Raw genomic sequence first — 15,962 nt, 5'->3', positions numbered from 1 at the left:
CTTATAGCAAGATGGAGAGAATAGACACAATCATCCACGACTCAGTGAAAGTATCTTACCTCGTTCAGAAAGACTAGATGGATGCTGGGAAGTGTCAGGCGCCCTCTCTCTCCACCACTTCCAACTCTGGGCTCTGGACCCTGGGCCAGGCAGGCACCACCCCTGTGGTTTTCCACCAAAGGGTGACTTCATGCTGCAGCTCTGGGCACAGAGGTGGGCATGCTGCAGGGTACTTGGGGGAGGAGACCTGCTGGGCCCTGACCATGGCCCCCTTCCTGCCCTCAGATGCTGGCGACATGATCGAGATGCAGGGCTTGGGACCCAGCCTGCCAGCCTGGCACCTGGAGCCCCTGTGCAGCCAGGGCTCCTCCTGCCTCTCCTACTCCACCAGCAGCTCCCCATACGTACCCCCCAGCCACTGCAGCTGTGTCCCCGACCGGTGAGTGGGTGTGTCCATCCGTGTGTATGTGTCAGTCTGTCCTTTGGGGCTGCGTCACTTGCCTGAAGGGTGATCTCTAGTTGGACACACCTGGGTTCGAATTTCACTTTTGCTCCCCATGTGACTTTGACAAGTTGCTGAGTCTCTCTGAGCTTCTCCGTTTCTGAGCCTCAGTTTCCTCATCTGTAAGATGGGGATAATACCCCCTTCTCCCTAAGGTACTTGTGAGGACTAAATGAGGTATATAACCCACGTGAGTGCCCAGAGCTGTGCCTGGCACAGAGCAAGTTCTCAGTACCTGGACCTCCCCTTTCCAAGGTGGACCTGGATCCTGCCGTCAGGCTGCTGTCTGAGGACACTCAGCAGGTATCTTGGCATCTGCCACGTGCCAGGAACATTGTGTGAATGGCATTTGCGTGAGGGCCATGTGCCCACACTTGATTTGCCGACGGCAGAGCAAGTTCTCAGTACCTGGACCTCCCCTTTCCAAGGTGGACCTGGATCCTGCCGTCAGGCTGCTGTCTGAGGACACTCAGCAGGTATCTTGGCATCTGCCACGTGCCAGGAACATTGTGTGAATGGCATTTGCGTGAGGGCCATGTGCCCACACTTGATGCTTGCCGACGGGTTTTTTTTTTTTTTTTTCCTACCTGTCACACCTGTTGGCCCTCGGACGGCTCTCTCCATTTTCACATGAGGAGACCAAGATTCACTAACGTGAAGTTAGTTGCCCAAGATCCCCTGGGTGGTTGGGGGCCAGGCTGGGCCCCCAGCAGCTCTACCCAGGGTAGCTGGCAGGGCCAGGGAGCCCTTGACATGCTTCTGGGTTGTAGATCCGGCTCCCTGCACCACCTGCCCTCTGAGCCAGAAGGTCCTTCCTTCTCACTCTTCCCTCCAGAGGAGCAGCCCTGAGTCAGGTTGATTCCACAGGTTGCCCCTCAGGCTGCTGTGTGAGAGCATGAAGAGGCAGATCGTGTCCCGGGCCTTCTATGGCTGTGAGTGTGGGGTGAGGTGGGGCCGCAGGGGGTGGGAGCAGGGGCAGGGGGAGGCACCGGGACAGAGGGTCACGGCCTCCCGGCTCCCCCCTCCCCCCCCCCACAGGGCTGGCATACTGCCGCCACCTGTCCACGGTGCGGACCCACCTGTCAGCGCTGGTGCATCACAACATCATCCCACCCACCCGGCCACCGGGGGCCTCGGGGGGCCTCACCAAGGACATGTGGAGCAAGTATCAAAAGAACAAAAAGGTGCACGCTCTGGGGTGCCAGGGACCGAGGCCGGCTCGAGGGGCTGGGGGCCAGCAGGGAGAGCAGACCAGCCTGCTCTGTGAGTGGCTTTCACAGACTACATGGGCGTTCAGGTAAAAGGTTGTCCAGGGTCAGAGGTGACAGGCCTGGACTGATGGCCTTGGAGTGCCTGGGTCAAGGTAGAGTCTCACAACTAGACCTGTGGGTTTCCACAGGAAGGGGACTGGACAGGAAGTCCATTCTGCTTCTGCATTACTCCACGACCTTGAGGAAATCTCCTCGTCTCTCTGGGCTCCTTTTCTGCCCTGGAAGGAAGCAGGGTTGGAGTAGATCTGCATCCAGCTCTAGTCTGGGGGCAGGGAGGATGTGACGGTCCCAAAGCCGGGTTTGCCTGGGTTTCAGCAGAGTGACCAAACGAATCACCGTCCCCAGCCCCAGCTCTCAGGACATGGGGTCGCCGAGCTGGGCTGCAGAGACTGCAGGGGCTGCATAGTCTTCCCCCCCTGGGTCCCTCAGAACTACAAGGAGCTGGAGCTGCTGCGGCAGGTTTACTCTGGCGGCGTGGAGCACGAGGTCCGCAAGGACGTCTGGCCGTTTCTGCTTGGCCACTACAAGTTTGGCATGAGCAAGAAGGAGATGGAACAGGTAAGGGGAGCCTGTTCCCCATGGGGGTAGGGAGATGGGGAGCCAGGCCATGGGAAGCAGGGAGGGGGGCCTCAGAAACCTCAGCCTCTTCCCAGCCAGAAAGGAACAGGGCAGAGGAAGATGTTAGCAGGGGGGCCCCACTGTCTTTACCCCGAGGCCCGACCCTAGTCTCCAGCTGTCCCAGGAGGACAGCTGCAGAGGAGGACCTGGTGCACCCCTCCCGCCATGGTCACGCTGTGGTCTGAGTACAGGTGGACACAGTGGTGGCAGCGAGGTACCAGCGGGTGTTGGCGGAGTGGAAGGCCTGCGAGGTGGTGGTGAGGCAGCGGGAGCGGGAGGCTCACCCAGCTACGCTCACCAAGTTCTCCTCAGGCAGCAGCATCGACAGCCATGTGCAGCACCTCATCCATCGAGACTCCACCATCAGCAATGACGTGAGCCCGAGGGGACCTGGGGGCCGGAGGTGGGGCCACCAGCGCTGTAGGCCTGCCCTCTAGTGTTCGCTGGCAGTGGAGCCCCGGAGAACAGCCTAGTGTGTCTGTGTCTCATTTTCTTCCACTGAAAAATGAGATGACGGTCCCCTGCTGCCCACTTCTCTGGGTGTTGTAGGAATAAAATGACATGGCGCACTGTGTTCTGTTCTAATGGACTAGCAGAGGAGGATAAATTTATGGGGCACGAGGGAGGCTCTCCCTCTTTGTAGAGAGAGCTGAAGGCTAGGAATGGGCCTCCCTAGGTGCTAGTCCTAGGTCCACTAGTGACAAGATGAGTGACTTCTCTTCCCATCTCTGGGCCTCAGTGCCCCCTCTCAGCTCTACTCTCCTCTGATTGCAGAAGCTCCTGCAAGAGCTGTTGGCCAGAGACCAGGGGAGCACTTAACAGCAGTCCCACCTTATAGAGTTGACTATGCAAAGCCAGTTCACAGCCTGTGTGGTTCTTCTGGCCTCACCCCTGAATTTTAGGTGAACATCAAGTCCCAAACTATGGCTGCTGGGCCCAACCAGAACTGATAAGTTTCAGTTTTCAGGACATTGTTCCATTAACTTATGTTTTTTCTTTAAAATTGCCTCTTTAACTCCTTACTAATACTAACAGATAACTCAAATTGGAGCAAGACTTAAAGAAATATAACCAAGGTACACTCTCCTTCCCATGGGCTTTGTTCTTAATCCCCTATTTGTGAACATAGCACTCTTTCTGCTTTGGGTTTTGTAAAATCCTGAGTCTGTACCAATGCCCCAGCTGCTTAGCTTATGGACTCTAGTATCCTTTCTCACTGGCACTATTCTGAGGCTCTGAATTGCCTCAGAATCATGGCCGTACCTGACAGTAACCCAACAGTGCTTCATGCTTCTTGCCCAAAGCGAAAAGTCTTTTCAAGCATTCCCTTCCCTACATAGTCCAAATAGAAAAACAAAACGGAACAGAACTGTGTGTATATGTCTCCTTTTCCCCGTGACTTATCTGTGGGAGCGTGGACTGTTTCAATCAGAAGAATATGTTTCTTCTCACTTCTTACCTCTCCTCAGTTTGTCTGCAGCTAATATAACCGATTAGGTACTTGCTAGAGAGGTTTCCTGCCTTCTACAGAACATTCAGTACTGAAAATAAGGAAGAACTTATTTTTCCTAACACCTCCAGTCTGCCGCATCCATAGGCTGCCCCAGAGGCCACACCAAAGACACTATGGAAGCTGTCCTGACCCGAGGCAGCCTCATGACTTCTGTGTTTGTAGAGTGACACTTATGCTGGCCATCGAGCGTCCAGGCCTCCGGTTCCCCTTCTTCCCTGCAGCAGCCACAGGAAGCGCTTCACACTTTTTCTCACCAGTGTGAGACCAGATGGGGCTGGAGACGGTGTTTTCATGTCTTCCTGGAGCCTGGTCAGCTGGGTCAAAGGGGGCACTTGGCACCCGGGGGAGGCAGTGCTAGAGGCCGTGGGGTGGGAGTGGGGGTGTGAGGAGACTTCTCCATCTCTCTCAGTTCTGACCCAGGAAGGAGATGCCGAGCTGAGGGACGGTGCTGGAGTGCAGGTGTGAGCCCCGCCACCTTTGCCCCCACCAGGTGTTTGTCTCTGTGGATGACCTGGAGCCTCCAAGGCCCCTGGGCCCTGAAGATCCCAGACCAGAGCCTGAGCAGGGGGCGGGGGCCGGGCCCACTGGCACCACCATGGTGGAGCAACAGTCGGTGGAGTTCGACTCTCCAGACTCAGGACTGCCTTCCTCCCGCAATTACTCCGTGGCCTCGGGCATCCAGTCGAGCATAGATGAGGGCCAGAGCATGGGCTTTGAGGAGAACGTAGGTGGGGAGGAAGGCTCTGATGGGCTGGTCCCTGCAGCCCAGGCCTCCAAGCCTCAGGACCCCAGCCAGGAGGCCTCGCGGGCCGGCGAGCTGGAGGCCGGGGAGGAGCTCGCCGCCGTGTGTGCTGCTGCCTACACTGTATGTGGTCGTTCCCAGGCACTGCTCTCAGCGGCCCCAAAGGCTGGGGATAGGGGCTGGTGGGGCAGAGGGTGGGGTGGCCTGGACTGTCCTGGAGGGAGGCACTGAGCCCATCTCTCAGCAACCCCACAGGACTCTGTTCTCTGAGTCCCTTGGTTCCCTGCCTTTGCTGCCTTCCTTTATTCGGGCAGCTCACCCCTGAGGGCCCTCCGCTCCTCCAGATAGAACTACTGGACACCGTGGCCTTAAACTTGCACCGCATAGACAAGGACGTGCAGCGATGTGACCGCAGCTACTGGTACTTCACACCCCCCAACCTCGAGCGGCTCAGAGACATCATGTGCAGGTGCCACGGTGGGGCGGGGCTCCGTGGGAGGCAGGGGCCCTGCTCTGTGAAAGGTTAGACCCGGCAGCGCCCTGCTCCCCTCCCCTGTCCCCGACTCACGCTCGGCTCCCTCTGTCTGCTGTGCCCCCCACCCCACCCCGCCCCCTCGTCATTCTCGAGGTCTTTCAGATCTCAGCTTTGGCCATGCTTATCCAGGAAGCCTTAGAGGACCCCCACCCAGCATGTCAGGCGGTGATGGCCTGTCCAGTCTCTCTCCCTGAGCCCCTGAGGGCCTTGAGGACAGTGCCTATGGGTTGTTCGCCGTCGTGCTCCAGTGCTTTAGGGTCGCAGAAAGTCTGACCTCTGGGGAGCAGGCTGCTCTAGAGGCCGTCTCCCCAGGAGTTCCTGAGGGGAGGGGAAGATGGCGCACACCCACAGTGACTCTCCCTGGCATTTCAGCTACGTGTGGGAGCACTTGGACGTAGGCTACGTGCAGGGCATGTGCGACCTGCTGGCGCCCCTCCTGGTTGTCCTCGACAATGGTGAGGAGCGGGTGTTGGGATTGGGCCTGGGCTGGCCCAAGCTGGAGAAAGGAAAAGGGGACGGCATGGTCTCCATTGGTGGGCATGTGAGCCGGCCCTGTCCCCCTGCGGACTGAGGCTTTGGGGTCTCCTGCCTTGCCGGCCTCACGCCCACCTTCCCACAGACCAGCTGGCCTACAGCTGTTTCAGCTGCCTCATGAAGAGGATGAGCCAGAACTTCCCCAACGGGGGCGCCATGGACGCCCACTTTGCCAACATGCGCTCCCTCATCCAGGTGAGGCTGGCAGCAGCCTGGGGGCAAGTGACCGGGCAGCGCTGGGCTTGTTCATCGATCCACGGGGAGACCGGGGAAAGCTCCCAAAATGTCTTTTACGTATGCTTAGTTTCTTTCATTAAACCACCCCCCAACCACCACCACCATTTGCAACCTTACTAATTGAGGAGTGTCAGCGTGTGAACGCTTATGCTCTGAAAGTTCTGGCGAGTCATGCGGTTGATGATGAAATCACCCAGAATATGGCATCATTCCAAAGAGTACATCCCAGAGAGACAGGTGGGGCTGCAGAGTGCAGCCTGGACGGGAGGGGCGGGAGCAGCTGCCAGGCAGCCAGGGAGGCCCGGCGGATGGGCCTGGGTGGCAGGGCGCTGGGGAGAGGCAGCACGGGTTCAGTCTGGCTCCCGTTCTCCACTCAAACCAGATACTGGACTCAGAGCTGTTTGAACTGATGCATCAGAATGGAGACTACACCCACTTCTACTTCTGTTACCGCTGGTTCCTGCTGGATTTTAAGAGAGGTAAGGGGCGGGCTGCAGAGTGGGCCTGGGGTCAGGGGCGGTGGGAGATCCTCTTCCCCGAAGTCGGTGGTTCTCCACCCACACTGTACTTTAGAACCCCCTGAGGAGCCCTGCGCCCCACCCAGCCCCAGACTTCCTAAGTGGGGTCGTTTTAACAGCCATTAGGTGAGTCCACAGTGCAGCTAGGGTTGAAAATCACCCAAAGGCAATGGTTTTCAGAACTGTTTTCGAACCAAATCTTCCCGAGCACCAAGGCCTATAAAAGGCTGCTCTAGCAGAGGCCAGCGTGCAGGAACTACAAGGGGAAGGGTGGGGCCTTGGCCTGGGGCAGAGAACTGCTCTCCTGGAGCGGCTCCTGTGGTGGAGAGAGTCCCAGGACTCTGGCCCCTGGAGCTCTGTCTCGGCAGGAGGCTCTGTCCAGAGGCCTGTGGACAGCCAGGCCCAGCCTCAGCCCCTCGCCGTCCCCAGAGCTGCCGTATGAGGATGTGTTTGCTGTGTGGGAGGTGATCTGGGCAGCCCGGCACATCTCCTCGGAGCACTTTGTCCTGTTCATCGCCCTGGCCCTGGTGGAGGCCTACCGAGAGATCATCCGTGACAACAACATGGACTTCACGGACATCATCAAGTTCTTCAACGGTAGGAGCCACTCGGCCATTCCGGCTGCCTCAGCAGGGGCGTGGGGGCCTCCACTCCTGGCCGGCACAGGTTTTGGGGGGCCCTCGGGAATACTGGCCCCTGCCCCGTAAGCAAATGTGGCAGCGGAGCAGGGTGGCCAGTCCCAGGGCTCCTCCCAGACTGCTGCCCCCGCTCAGTTATCCATGTTTCCCCCAGAGCGGGCTGAGCATCACGACGCCCAGGAGATCCTGCGGATCGCCCGGGACCTCGTCCACAAGGTGCAGATGCTCATAGAGAACAAGTGAGGGCTGTGGCCAGGGGGCAGCAGCCCACCAGAGCCTGGGCTCCGGGCCCCTTTGGTCCCACAGAGGGAGGTGCAGGCGCGGCAGAACCAAGACTGCCCCAGCCCCCAGCTGACCCACCTGCCCAACTGTATTCCTAACAAAGCGCTTGTGAGCCTGGGATCGGACGCCGGGCAGTGCTGGCCCTTCAGGGCGAGTCAGGGGCCAGGATGCCCTCAGGTCAGGACTGGGGAGGGAGGGGTCAGCCTCAGGGAATGGCTGCCTTGGGGGACACTTACCCTGCTCCCCTCTCAAACACCTGGGGATAGTCCCACTGCCACTGGCAGCCCCAGCCTGGACAGCTCCCCATGGCCTCTCCTGGGGCCCTGGAGAGTTAGGAGGGCTGTAGTTGCCTGGACCCTACCTGGGTGGGTCAAGGGGACTCTGTGCTGTATCTCTTCTGAGCGTCCCTCTGCAGGCCCAGTGCATGTGCACGCACCAGCCCCAGTTAGAGCAGCCAGAATGGCTGCCAGTTTGGGTGTGTGCCCTGGGTGCAGGAGACCTGGGCTGCATTCCAGGCCCTCCCCTGAGACTGCGGGACAGCCCAACAACATGGGCCCTGGATGGGAGCAACCCACCTCAGCAGCACTGCCACTGCCTTTGGCCACCCGAGGTGACCCCATGCACCAACCCCCCGCCCCCCCGGCCTATACAGTGCACCCATGTGTATCTGTACAGTCTCACTCTTACCACCCTGCTCTTGCTTTATGCATTAGATGCATCCCCGAAAACTGTGTATCAGTGATCCTTTTGCCAGCAGAATGACCTGGAATGTGGCAGAAGCACTTGCTCTCCAGGCTGATTCTTTAGGGAGGCAATCCTGTCATGGCCTCCTCTCAGGGACGGGCTCCAGAGCTTGGGGCAGCCCATTGCCTATCCCAGGCATCTGCTGAGTCCCTGAGGTGGAGGGGAGGGTGCTTGGATCTCCCCAGCTTGTCCTTGGTGAGAAGCAAGGCTAGCTCTTCCTTCCACATGCTTCGCAGGATGCCGAGGACGCTAGGGACCCACAAACCCCCTTAGAGGAGCCTCACTCATGGAGGTGCTAGGAAGGGCCCAGCTCCTGACCCCAGGCCTAGTCACACTGCTTGCTCTGTCATCCCCACTTCCCGTCTCATCAATACATGCAGGATAGGCCTTGTTCTGGGGCCAGGAGGCCACTCTGCCCCGGGGTTGGGCCTGCCCAGCTATCACTAAGGTCTGGAGACTTCCTGCATTTGAGAAACATGAGAAAGGGCCCAGCCACCCCTCTGCATCCAGCACAGTCTCCCCAGCCCAGCCCTGCCCCGGGCACTGCACCACCTGTTTGGAGGCCAGCCTGCCCCATTGCCCACCCACCAGGTGAGTCCTTGGCCTCCACCAAGCACAGTGGCCGTTGTGTGCCTGCCTTAGTGACTCAGTGGTTTTTTGAGGAGCAGTGTGTGTATGTTTTTTGGCTCAGAAACTATACTCTTCAATGTAACAGGCGAATAAACACAGCATTTGGCAATGCTTGAAGCTCTGGTGGCTATTTGTGGGCTGGCACTGGACCGTCAGTGACTGTTTGTGTTGGGGAATTCTGTAAGCTCCGGATTGAGCGGTAAAGAGGACCAGCCCCACAAGGGAAGGATGGTGAAGAGAGAGAACCAAAGTTTCCAGAAGAGCGGGGCCTTGGCTGTGGAACGGTCCAGGGTGATAGCCAGACTCTAAGTACCTAGAGAGTTGAAGTAAGTCAGAAAGAGAAAGGCCTAGACTGACCAATGGCCTCTCCAGCCTCTGGATGGCATGTAAGTCCCTGCCCTGCCCCGCCCCTTTCCAGCCTTTCTGCCCCCCGAGCTGGAGCTTGATGGGGAACCTACAAGACCTCCCGGCCTCTCTGGCCTTGGCTCCAGCCCACTGAGCACCGTCTTTGAGATGCCTGCTTCAGGCGGGAGTGTGGGGGGTGTAGTGGCAGGAGAGGCCAAACTCACTGAGGAGGCATGGAGAGTGCTGGACTCAAATAGCAGGTTCCCGTCTGCCTTCCCCCCGCCTCAGAGGGCCACTGCCCCATCAGCCACAGTTCCAGATAGAGGGCTGCAGTCACCAGCATGTTGTTTGGTGTAGAGGACACTAGCTTTCTGGGCATTAGGGCCTGCTGTCAATTCACTCAGAGCTGCCCAGGCAAGAAAACCAGTTCACACCAGGAACCCTGTGGCCAGGACCTTATAAGCCCCCTCAAGGAAACTCCTCTCCACGCCCTAGCTGACCTTGTAGCCTGGAGCAATCAGAATTCCCTCTGCTGTAACATCTATTCATGATAAAAACTCTTACCAAAGTAGGTATAGAGGGAACATATCTCAACATAGTGAAAGCTATTTATGACAAACCCATAGCCAACATAATACGCAATGGTGAAAAGCTGAAAGCCTTCCTGCTAAAATCTGGAAAAAGGATGCCCACTCTCACCTATTCTATTCAACACAGTATTGGAAGTCCTAGCCACAGCAGTCAGGCAAGAAAAAGAAATAAAAAAGTATCCAAATTGGAAAGGAAGAGGTAAAATTGTCAGTATATGCAGATAACATGATAACTGTATAGAGAGAACCCTAAAGACTCCACACAAAAACTACTAGAACTGATGAATGGAAAGCCCAGAAATAAACCCACACACCTACGGCCAATTAATCTTCAATAGAGGAGGCAAGAGAATGGAGAAAAGACAGTCTCTTCAGCAAGTGGTGTGGTGGGAAAGCAGGACAGCTGCATGTAAATCAATGCCGTTAGAACACTCCTTCACACCACACACAAAAATAAACTCCAAATGGCTTCAAGACTTAAATATAAGACATGACACCATAAAACTCCTAAAAGAGAACACAGGCAAAACATTCTCTGCCATAAATCATACCATTGTTTTCTTAGGTCAGTCTCCCAAGGCAATAGAAATAAAAGCAAAATAAACAAATGGAACAATCAAACTTATAAGCTTTTATACAGCAAAGGAAACCACAAACAAAACAAGAAGGTAACCTACGGACTGAGAGAAAATATTTGCAAATGATGTGACCAACGCAGACTTAATCTTCAAAATATACAAACAGCTAATACAACTCAACAACAAAAAAACAACCCAATTGAAAAATGGGCAGAACACCTAAGTAGGCATTTCTCAAAAGAAGACATACAGATGGCCAAGAGGCACATGAAAAGATGCTTAACATCGCTAATTTTAAGACAAATGCAAATCAAAACCACAATGACGTATCACCTCACACAGGTCAGAATGGCCCTGCTTAAAGGTCTACAGTCCAATGCTGGACAGGGTGTGGAGAAAAGGGAACCCTCCTATGCGGTTGGTGCCGCCACTATGGAAAAGAGTACGGAGGTTCCGCAAAAAACTAAAAATAGCGTTGCCATATGATCCAGCAATCCCACTCCTGGGCATATATCCAAAGAAAATTCTAATTTGAAAAGATACATGCACTCCAATGTTCATAGCAGCACTATTCACAATAGCCAAGACATGGAAGCAACCTAAATGTCCACCAACAGATGAATGGATAAATAAAAGGTGGTACATATATACAATGGAATACTACTCAGCCATTTAAAAAAATGAAATAATGCCATTTGCAGCAATATGGATGGACCTAGAGATTATCATACTAAGTGAAGTCAGACACAGAAAGACAAATACCATGTGATATCACTTATACATGGAATCTAAAATTGGATACCAAAACAGACTCACATAGACAACAAACTCATGGTTACCAAAGGGGAAGTGGGGTGAGGGAGGGATAAATTAGGAGTTTGGGATTAGCAGATACAAACTACTATATACAAAAATAAACAACAAGGGACTTCCCTGGTGGTGCAGTGGTTAAGAATCCGCCTGCCAATGCAGGGGACACGGGTTCAGTCCTTGGCTGGGAAGATCCCAAGTGCTGCGGAGCAACTAAGCCCATGCGCTGCAACTACTGAGCCTGCTAAGCTCGTGCGCTGCAACTACTGAGCCTGCGTTCTAGAGCCCATGCTCTGCAACAAGAGCAGCCAACGCAATAAGCCTGCACACCACAACAAAGAGTAGCCCCCGCTCGCCACAACTAGAGAAAGCCCGCACACAGCAACGAAGACCCAACACAGCCAAAAAATAAATAAATAAATAAAATAAAAAAATAAACAGCAAGGCCCTACTGTATAGCACAGGGAACTATATTCAATACCCTATAATAAACCATAATGGAAAAGGGTATGAAAAAGAATGTGAAAGAATATCTACATGTATGTGTGCGTATGTGTATATATATTTGAATTGCTTTACTGTACACCAGAAACTAACATGACATTATATGTAAATCAAGTATACTTAAAAATAAGAAAAAAAAAAATCCCTCTGCTGTGACACCACCTGAAAGTTCACCAAAGGGCCCTGATAACTTGCCTGGAAAGTGGCTGGTTCCTTCACACACTCCCACCTCTTCTCTGCTCCACCCAGAAGTGATGGCACTCCCAGACCCCAGACTGAGCTTCTAGGGCCAGAGCGAATCCCACAGCCAAAACGATGGGTCTGCTGGGGGCTGTGTGTGGAAACAAGTAGCAGGAAGCATGAGTCAGGTACTGTAGCCCTCAGCTGAAACTGGGTCATCACGGCCAGGGGTAGAGTCTTCATCTTTGTCCCCAGTGCTGGGCACAGCATCTGACATTCAGTTTACGTTAACTCTTACCCCAGGCCTTCCCTAAAGGGGAAGGGACCGACCACTTCCCGGAGCTACCAGCAGAGGGAGCAAGCATCTCACAAATGAAAGGAGCTGGCGGGTTGCAGGGTAGTGGGGAGGAGCACCGAGCCCGGCCTTTCTTGAGGTCGGGTCTTCAGAGAAGGGGACCCTGCGGCATTGGTGGCCACCAGTCCCTTCCCCACGATGACATCCCCACGTGCATCCTCAGACCCACCCCAGGAAGAGAAGTTGAGTCACTTGTCCGGGCTGCAGCTGGGAGCGGGGCAAGTGTCAGGGAGTTAGAGCAGTGGCCTGGCTGGTCTACAGCTTAGCCCAGCTGACTGCTCCCTGATCTCACTCTCCCTTACCTCCCCACCTACCAGCCTGCCAAATGGGTGGCTTCTCCTAAACCGGGGAGATAAGATGTCGTTACAAGGACCAAGTCTTCAAGGCTCAGCCTAGGACATGGCTCTTTGACCCCTGACCTCCAACTTCATCTTCTTGTTCCTTTCCGTGAAAGGACAGCCTTATAGATTCCCCAGATGACCTGTCCTAACTACAATCCCAGAAGTACACCCTGTCTCAGGAAGCCCTCCTGTGAAAGGATCCTCCAGCTTTCCCATTGGAACGTTCTGGAGTTCAGGATCCCCGACTCCATGACAGACCCAGAACAGGGTGGCACGTGCCTGGGGACAGCTCTGCACCAGCTGAGATCGGACTGCAGCTCCACAAGGTCCCCGGCTGGTCATGTGACCTCAGCAAGTCACTCAGCCACCCCGAACCTGTTTCCTCATCTGCTATTCCTTGGCCTATTTACTTCACCGAGCTGTTAGGAGATGAAACAAGATAGTGTTTGTAAAAATGGTTTGAGGAAGTGTAAAGTATTGCAAAAGCATGAGGAAGAGCAGCAGTTCTCAGAGCTTGAGGATTGAGCCTTGGGATCAGAACAGTAAGGTCCCTCATCTTTCTTCTAAACTCCATCAGCCTAGAATCTACTTGAAGACTCTGCCCCCAACCCATCAACAGGGAAAGGATGCTACTGCTTCTTGCTGGAGGTCCTTCCCTGAAGGTCTCTGCCTCCTTTTGCAACAAAATGACCCAGATGCTGCAGGTGGCAGCTCTGTCTCGGGTTTCAGTGCAGGTTTATTTCAATTTTATATTTTATTCCAGGCAAGTGCTTATTACATGGATAGTATTCATGTCTCAATACCTAATGTCTTGGAGCATGAACAGCCACTAGAATACAGTTCAATAGTAAAAATACAATATGTACAAAATTAGGGTTTTTGTAGTTTTTTTGTTTGTTTTTTCCCACACAGCAGATGTATCCAAACACATAAAAATCTCTACAGTCTGGGGTCGCTACGATTTATATTTTAGGAAACAGAGACACAGTGACCAAGTCCTCACTGTAAACAAGGGCCACCTCTTTGGGGGATGGGGGTGGGACTCTGGGATGGGGGAAGAAGCAGCTGTTCCTGGAAAGGGCAGGGGTTGTGGTGGCCCCTAATTCCCTTCCAGGAATTCCCTGCCCTTCTTTGGCCCCCCAAGGAACCAACCTCCCCATCTCCCCGAGGTAAAGACTCCCAGCCAGTGAGCCACTCTGAACATCAAAAAGTAAAACACGCATGAGAGGTAAGATGTGTGTGTGTGTGTTTGTGTGCGTGCGCACGTGCGCACGCATCCCCCAGGCTGGAAGGGCTAGGGAGGGGAGGGGCAGGCGGTCCCACGGGGCGAGGACAGATGTGGTCCTGACAGCTCTCAGGGGAGATGCCCAAGGAAGGGCTGGGTGGAGGCTGCCCTCTTGGGCACACAGCGTCACAGCGTTCACGAAAACAACAAAAACAACGGCAACAACACCCATCGTCACCAATCTGGACATAGTCATTCGGCACTAGATTCCGAGGCCCGCACTGCTGCAGTGGGGGCGGGGAGGGGCAGGGGCGCGGGCGGATGAGGTATCTGTGCAGGCGAGGGGCAACTGGCTAACAGGACAGTTTCGAGGTGAGCAGAGCTCAGAGGAGGACGGCTCGCCAGTACTTCTGACTGCTCCTGGGGGCCAGGCCTGCCCTTCTCCCTCTGCTCTTTCTAACATAATCACACCAGGAAGAGTGAAACCAGCTCCGCCCAAAACAGGGTGGTAGTGGCAGTGGCTGCAGGTGCAGAAAGGCGGCAACTGTGAGGTGGGAGCCGCAATTTGGGGGGGTACAGGGTGCCCTCCTAGAGACCTCTGAGGTGTCCAGAAGACCTTCCCTTTCCCCACCCCAGGAGACAAGGAAACAGTCCCCAGGTAGGTCTCCAGGACCAGAAGGAACTGAAAGGGAGTTCTTAGGTGGCTCAATCTATTCAAGACTTTTGCTGGCCTCCTCAGTGTCCCCCTCCCCAGGCTGTCATTTCAAACTTCACACCCAGGAACATTGGCTTCCCCCTCCACAGACACTCTGAAAGGCCATTGGTGAGTGTGTCCAGGTGGGGAGCCAAGTGTGCACATGTGTAACTGAGTGTGTCTGACACAAGGCCACTTGTAATAAATATGCACGTAAAAAGAGAAGCCAAAGCAGTCTGCTGAGGCGAAGGCAGGGAAAACCGTGCCCTACACACAGGCCCCCTTGCTCCTCCCCACCGCAAGCTCAGCCCTGTCCTTGGCCCAGCTGAGGACCTTTCCTCACAGGAAGGTGGTGGCACACAGCAGCCCCCACTTGGGAGGGCAGGCTCAGAACAGCCTGCTGGAGAAAGGGGGACGTTCAGAGGAAAGAAAGATGGTGCCAGAGACGGAGAAGCTGGGTCAGAAGCAACAGTCCTCCCGGGTCTGGCCATGCTCCCTCCCACAGGTCCCCAGGGCCAAGCCCCTGGATTTTAACTTCCTGATTACCTCAACAGCGTGGCTTCAGGCTCCTGGAACCCAGACCAGACGCTGGTCCATCTTCCAGGCAGCAAGGAGGCATCCAGGTGTACTCATCCCTCCAGGGAGTGCACAGTACCGAACAGAGGCCAGACCTCCTCTCTACTTTCTGGAAGCCAAGAGTCAAGTCCAGGGATGGGGACAGGGTCCAGAGCACCCTCCTCTCAGTCCAGACCTGGCTGGAGGTCAAGGGGGGGCAGGAGGAGACAGCCAAGCTCCTCATTCCCCGCCCCCACCCTCAGCCTGCCCTCCTTAAGACAGGAGCCCAGTGGCAAGGGTTGAGGGGCTTGGGAAGCTTGGCAAGGGCTTGGGTTTGGTTTACTATTAGTAGAGAATTGTCTTTACTAGTTTGTTGTGATGAGTCACAATGACTACAACCAGGTTGGAGAGCTCCAGGCTGGGGCACCCACCTGTTTGGAGTCTGTGGGACTCCACACAAGCCACATCCTAGGATCTGTCACCTGTACTCAGAGCAGGGCCCCCCTCAGTCCCCAGCTTTCCGGGCCAAGTTGCTTCAGTTCTGCTTCTCCCCTTTCCCCTCCAGAACCCAGGGAAGACAGCTGAAGCTTGGGAGGGGAGGGCCCGGGCGCTCAGCCATCTCACCAGACAGAGCAATAGCAGCAGCAGCACAGGAAGGTGGGCAGGGGGGGAAGCAGGAGAACACGATGTCCACATCGCACTGGTTTCCGGGGATGGGGGGCGGGAGCGCCTCTGGAGCTGGCACCAGGCCGGACAGGCGGCACATTTGCCAGAGCGTCTCTCATCACTTTGTCAAGTCCTAGTGCAGTGGGGTGACCCCCTGCCCTGTGCCCAGCTCCCTGGGGAGGCCCCTCCCTCCCCTGGCTCAGAGTCTCTGCACCCCCTTCCCCTAGGAGGCCTGGGGGTGGGTATGGGTGGGGCGGGCCTGGGCCTGGCTGGAATGTGTGGAGCTGGTGGGTGGGAGAGTGGGGGACAGGTCTCCCTCCCTGCCCCCACAGGGGGCCTCTGAGTGGCCTCATCC

At 55.4% G+C, this 15,962-nt stretch overlaps 1 protein-coding gene across 2 annotated transcripts in view; it reads left to right on the top strand.

Moving 5' to 3' along the window:
- The window catches only part of SGSM2 (small G protein signaling modulator 2), a 37,462-nt gene extending 28,589 nt beyond the window's left edge, over positions 1-8,873 (top strand). For both annotated transcript variants that reach the window (XM_007454194.1, XM_007454195.1), the window contains 12 exons: positions 286-439; positions 1,370-1,434; positions 1,541-1,686; positions 2,203-2,331; positions 2,583-2,765; positions 4,395-4,769; positions 4,991-5,115; positions 5,554-5,636; positions 5,801-5,910; positions 6,335-6,431; positions 6,900-7,067; positions 7,263-8,873. In XM_007454194.1, coding sequence (XP_007454256.1) covers positions 286-439; positions 1,370-1,434; positions 1,541-1,686; positions 2,203-2,331; positions 2,583-2,765; positions 4,395-4,769; positions 4,991-5,115; positions 5,554-5,636; positions 5,801-5,910; positions 6,335-6,431; positions 6,900-7,067; positions 7,263-7,351 — 1,724 coding nt within the window. In that variant the 3' untranslated portion in view covers positions 7,352-8,873. The remainder of the gene's footprint in view (positions 1-285; positions 440-1,369; positions 1,435-1,540; positions 1,687-2,202; positions 2,332-2,582; positions 2,766-4,394; positions 4,770-4,990; positions 5,116-5,553; positions 5,637-5,800; positions 5,911-6,334; positions 6,432-6,899; positions 7,068-7,262) is intronic.
- The last annotated feature ends 7,089 nt before the right edge of the window (positions 8,874-15,962 follow it).

Source organism: Lipotes vexillifer, unplaced genomic scaffold, assembly GCF_000442215.2.
Source record: "Lipotes vexillifer unplaced genomic scaffold, Lipotes_vexillifer_v1.1 scaffold680, whole genome shotgun sequence".
NCBI lineage: Eukaryota > Metazoa > Chordata > Mammalia > Artiodactyla > Lipotidae > Lipotes > Lipotes vexillifer.
This window is presented reverse-complemented; position numbering and strand designations above follow the sequence as displayed.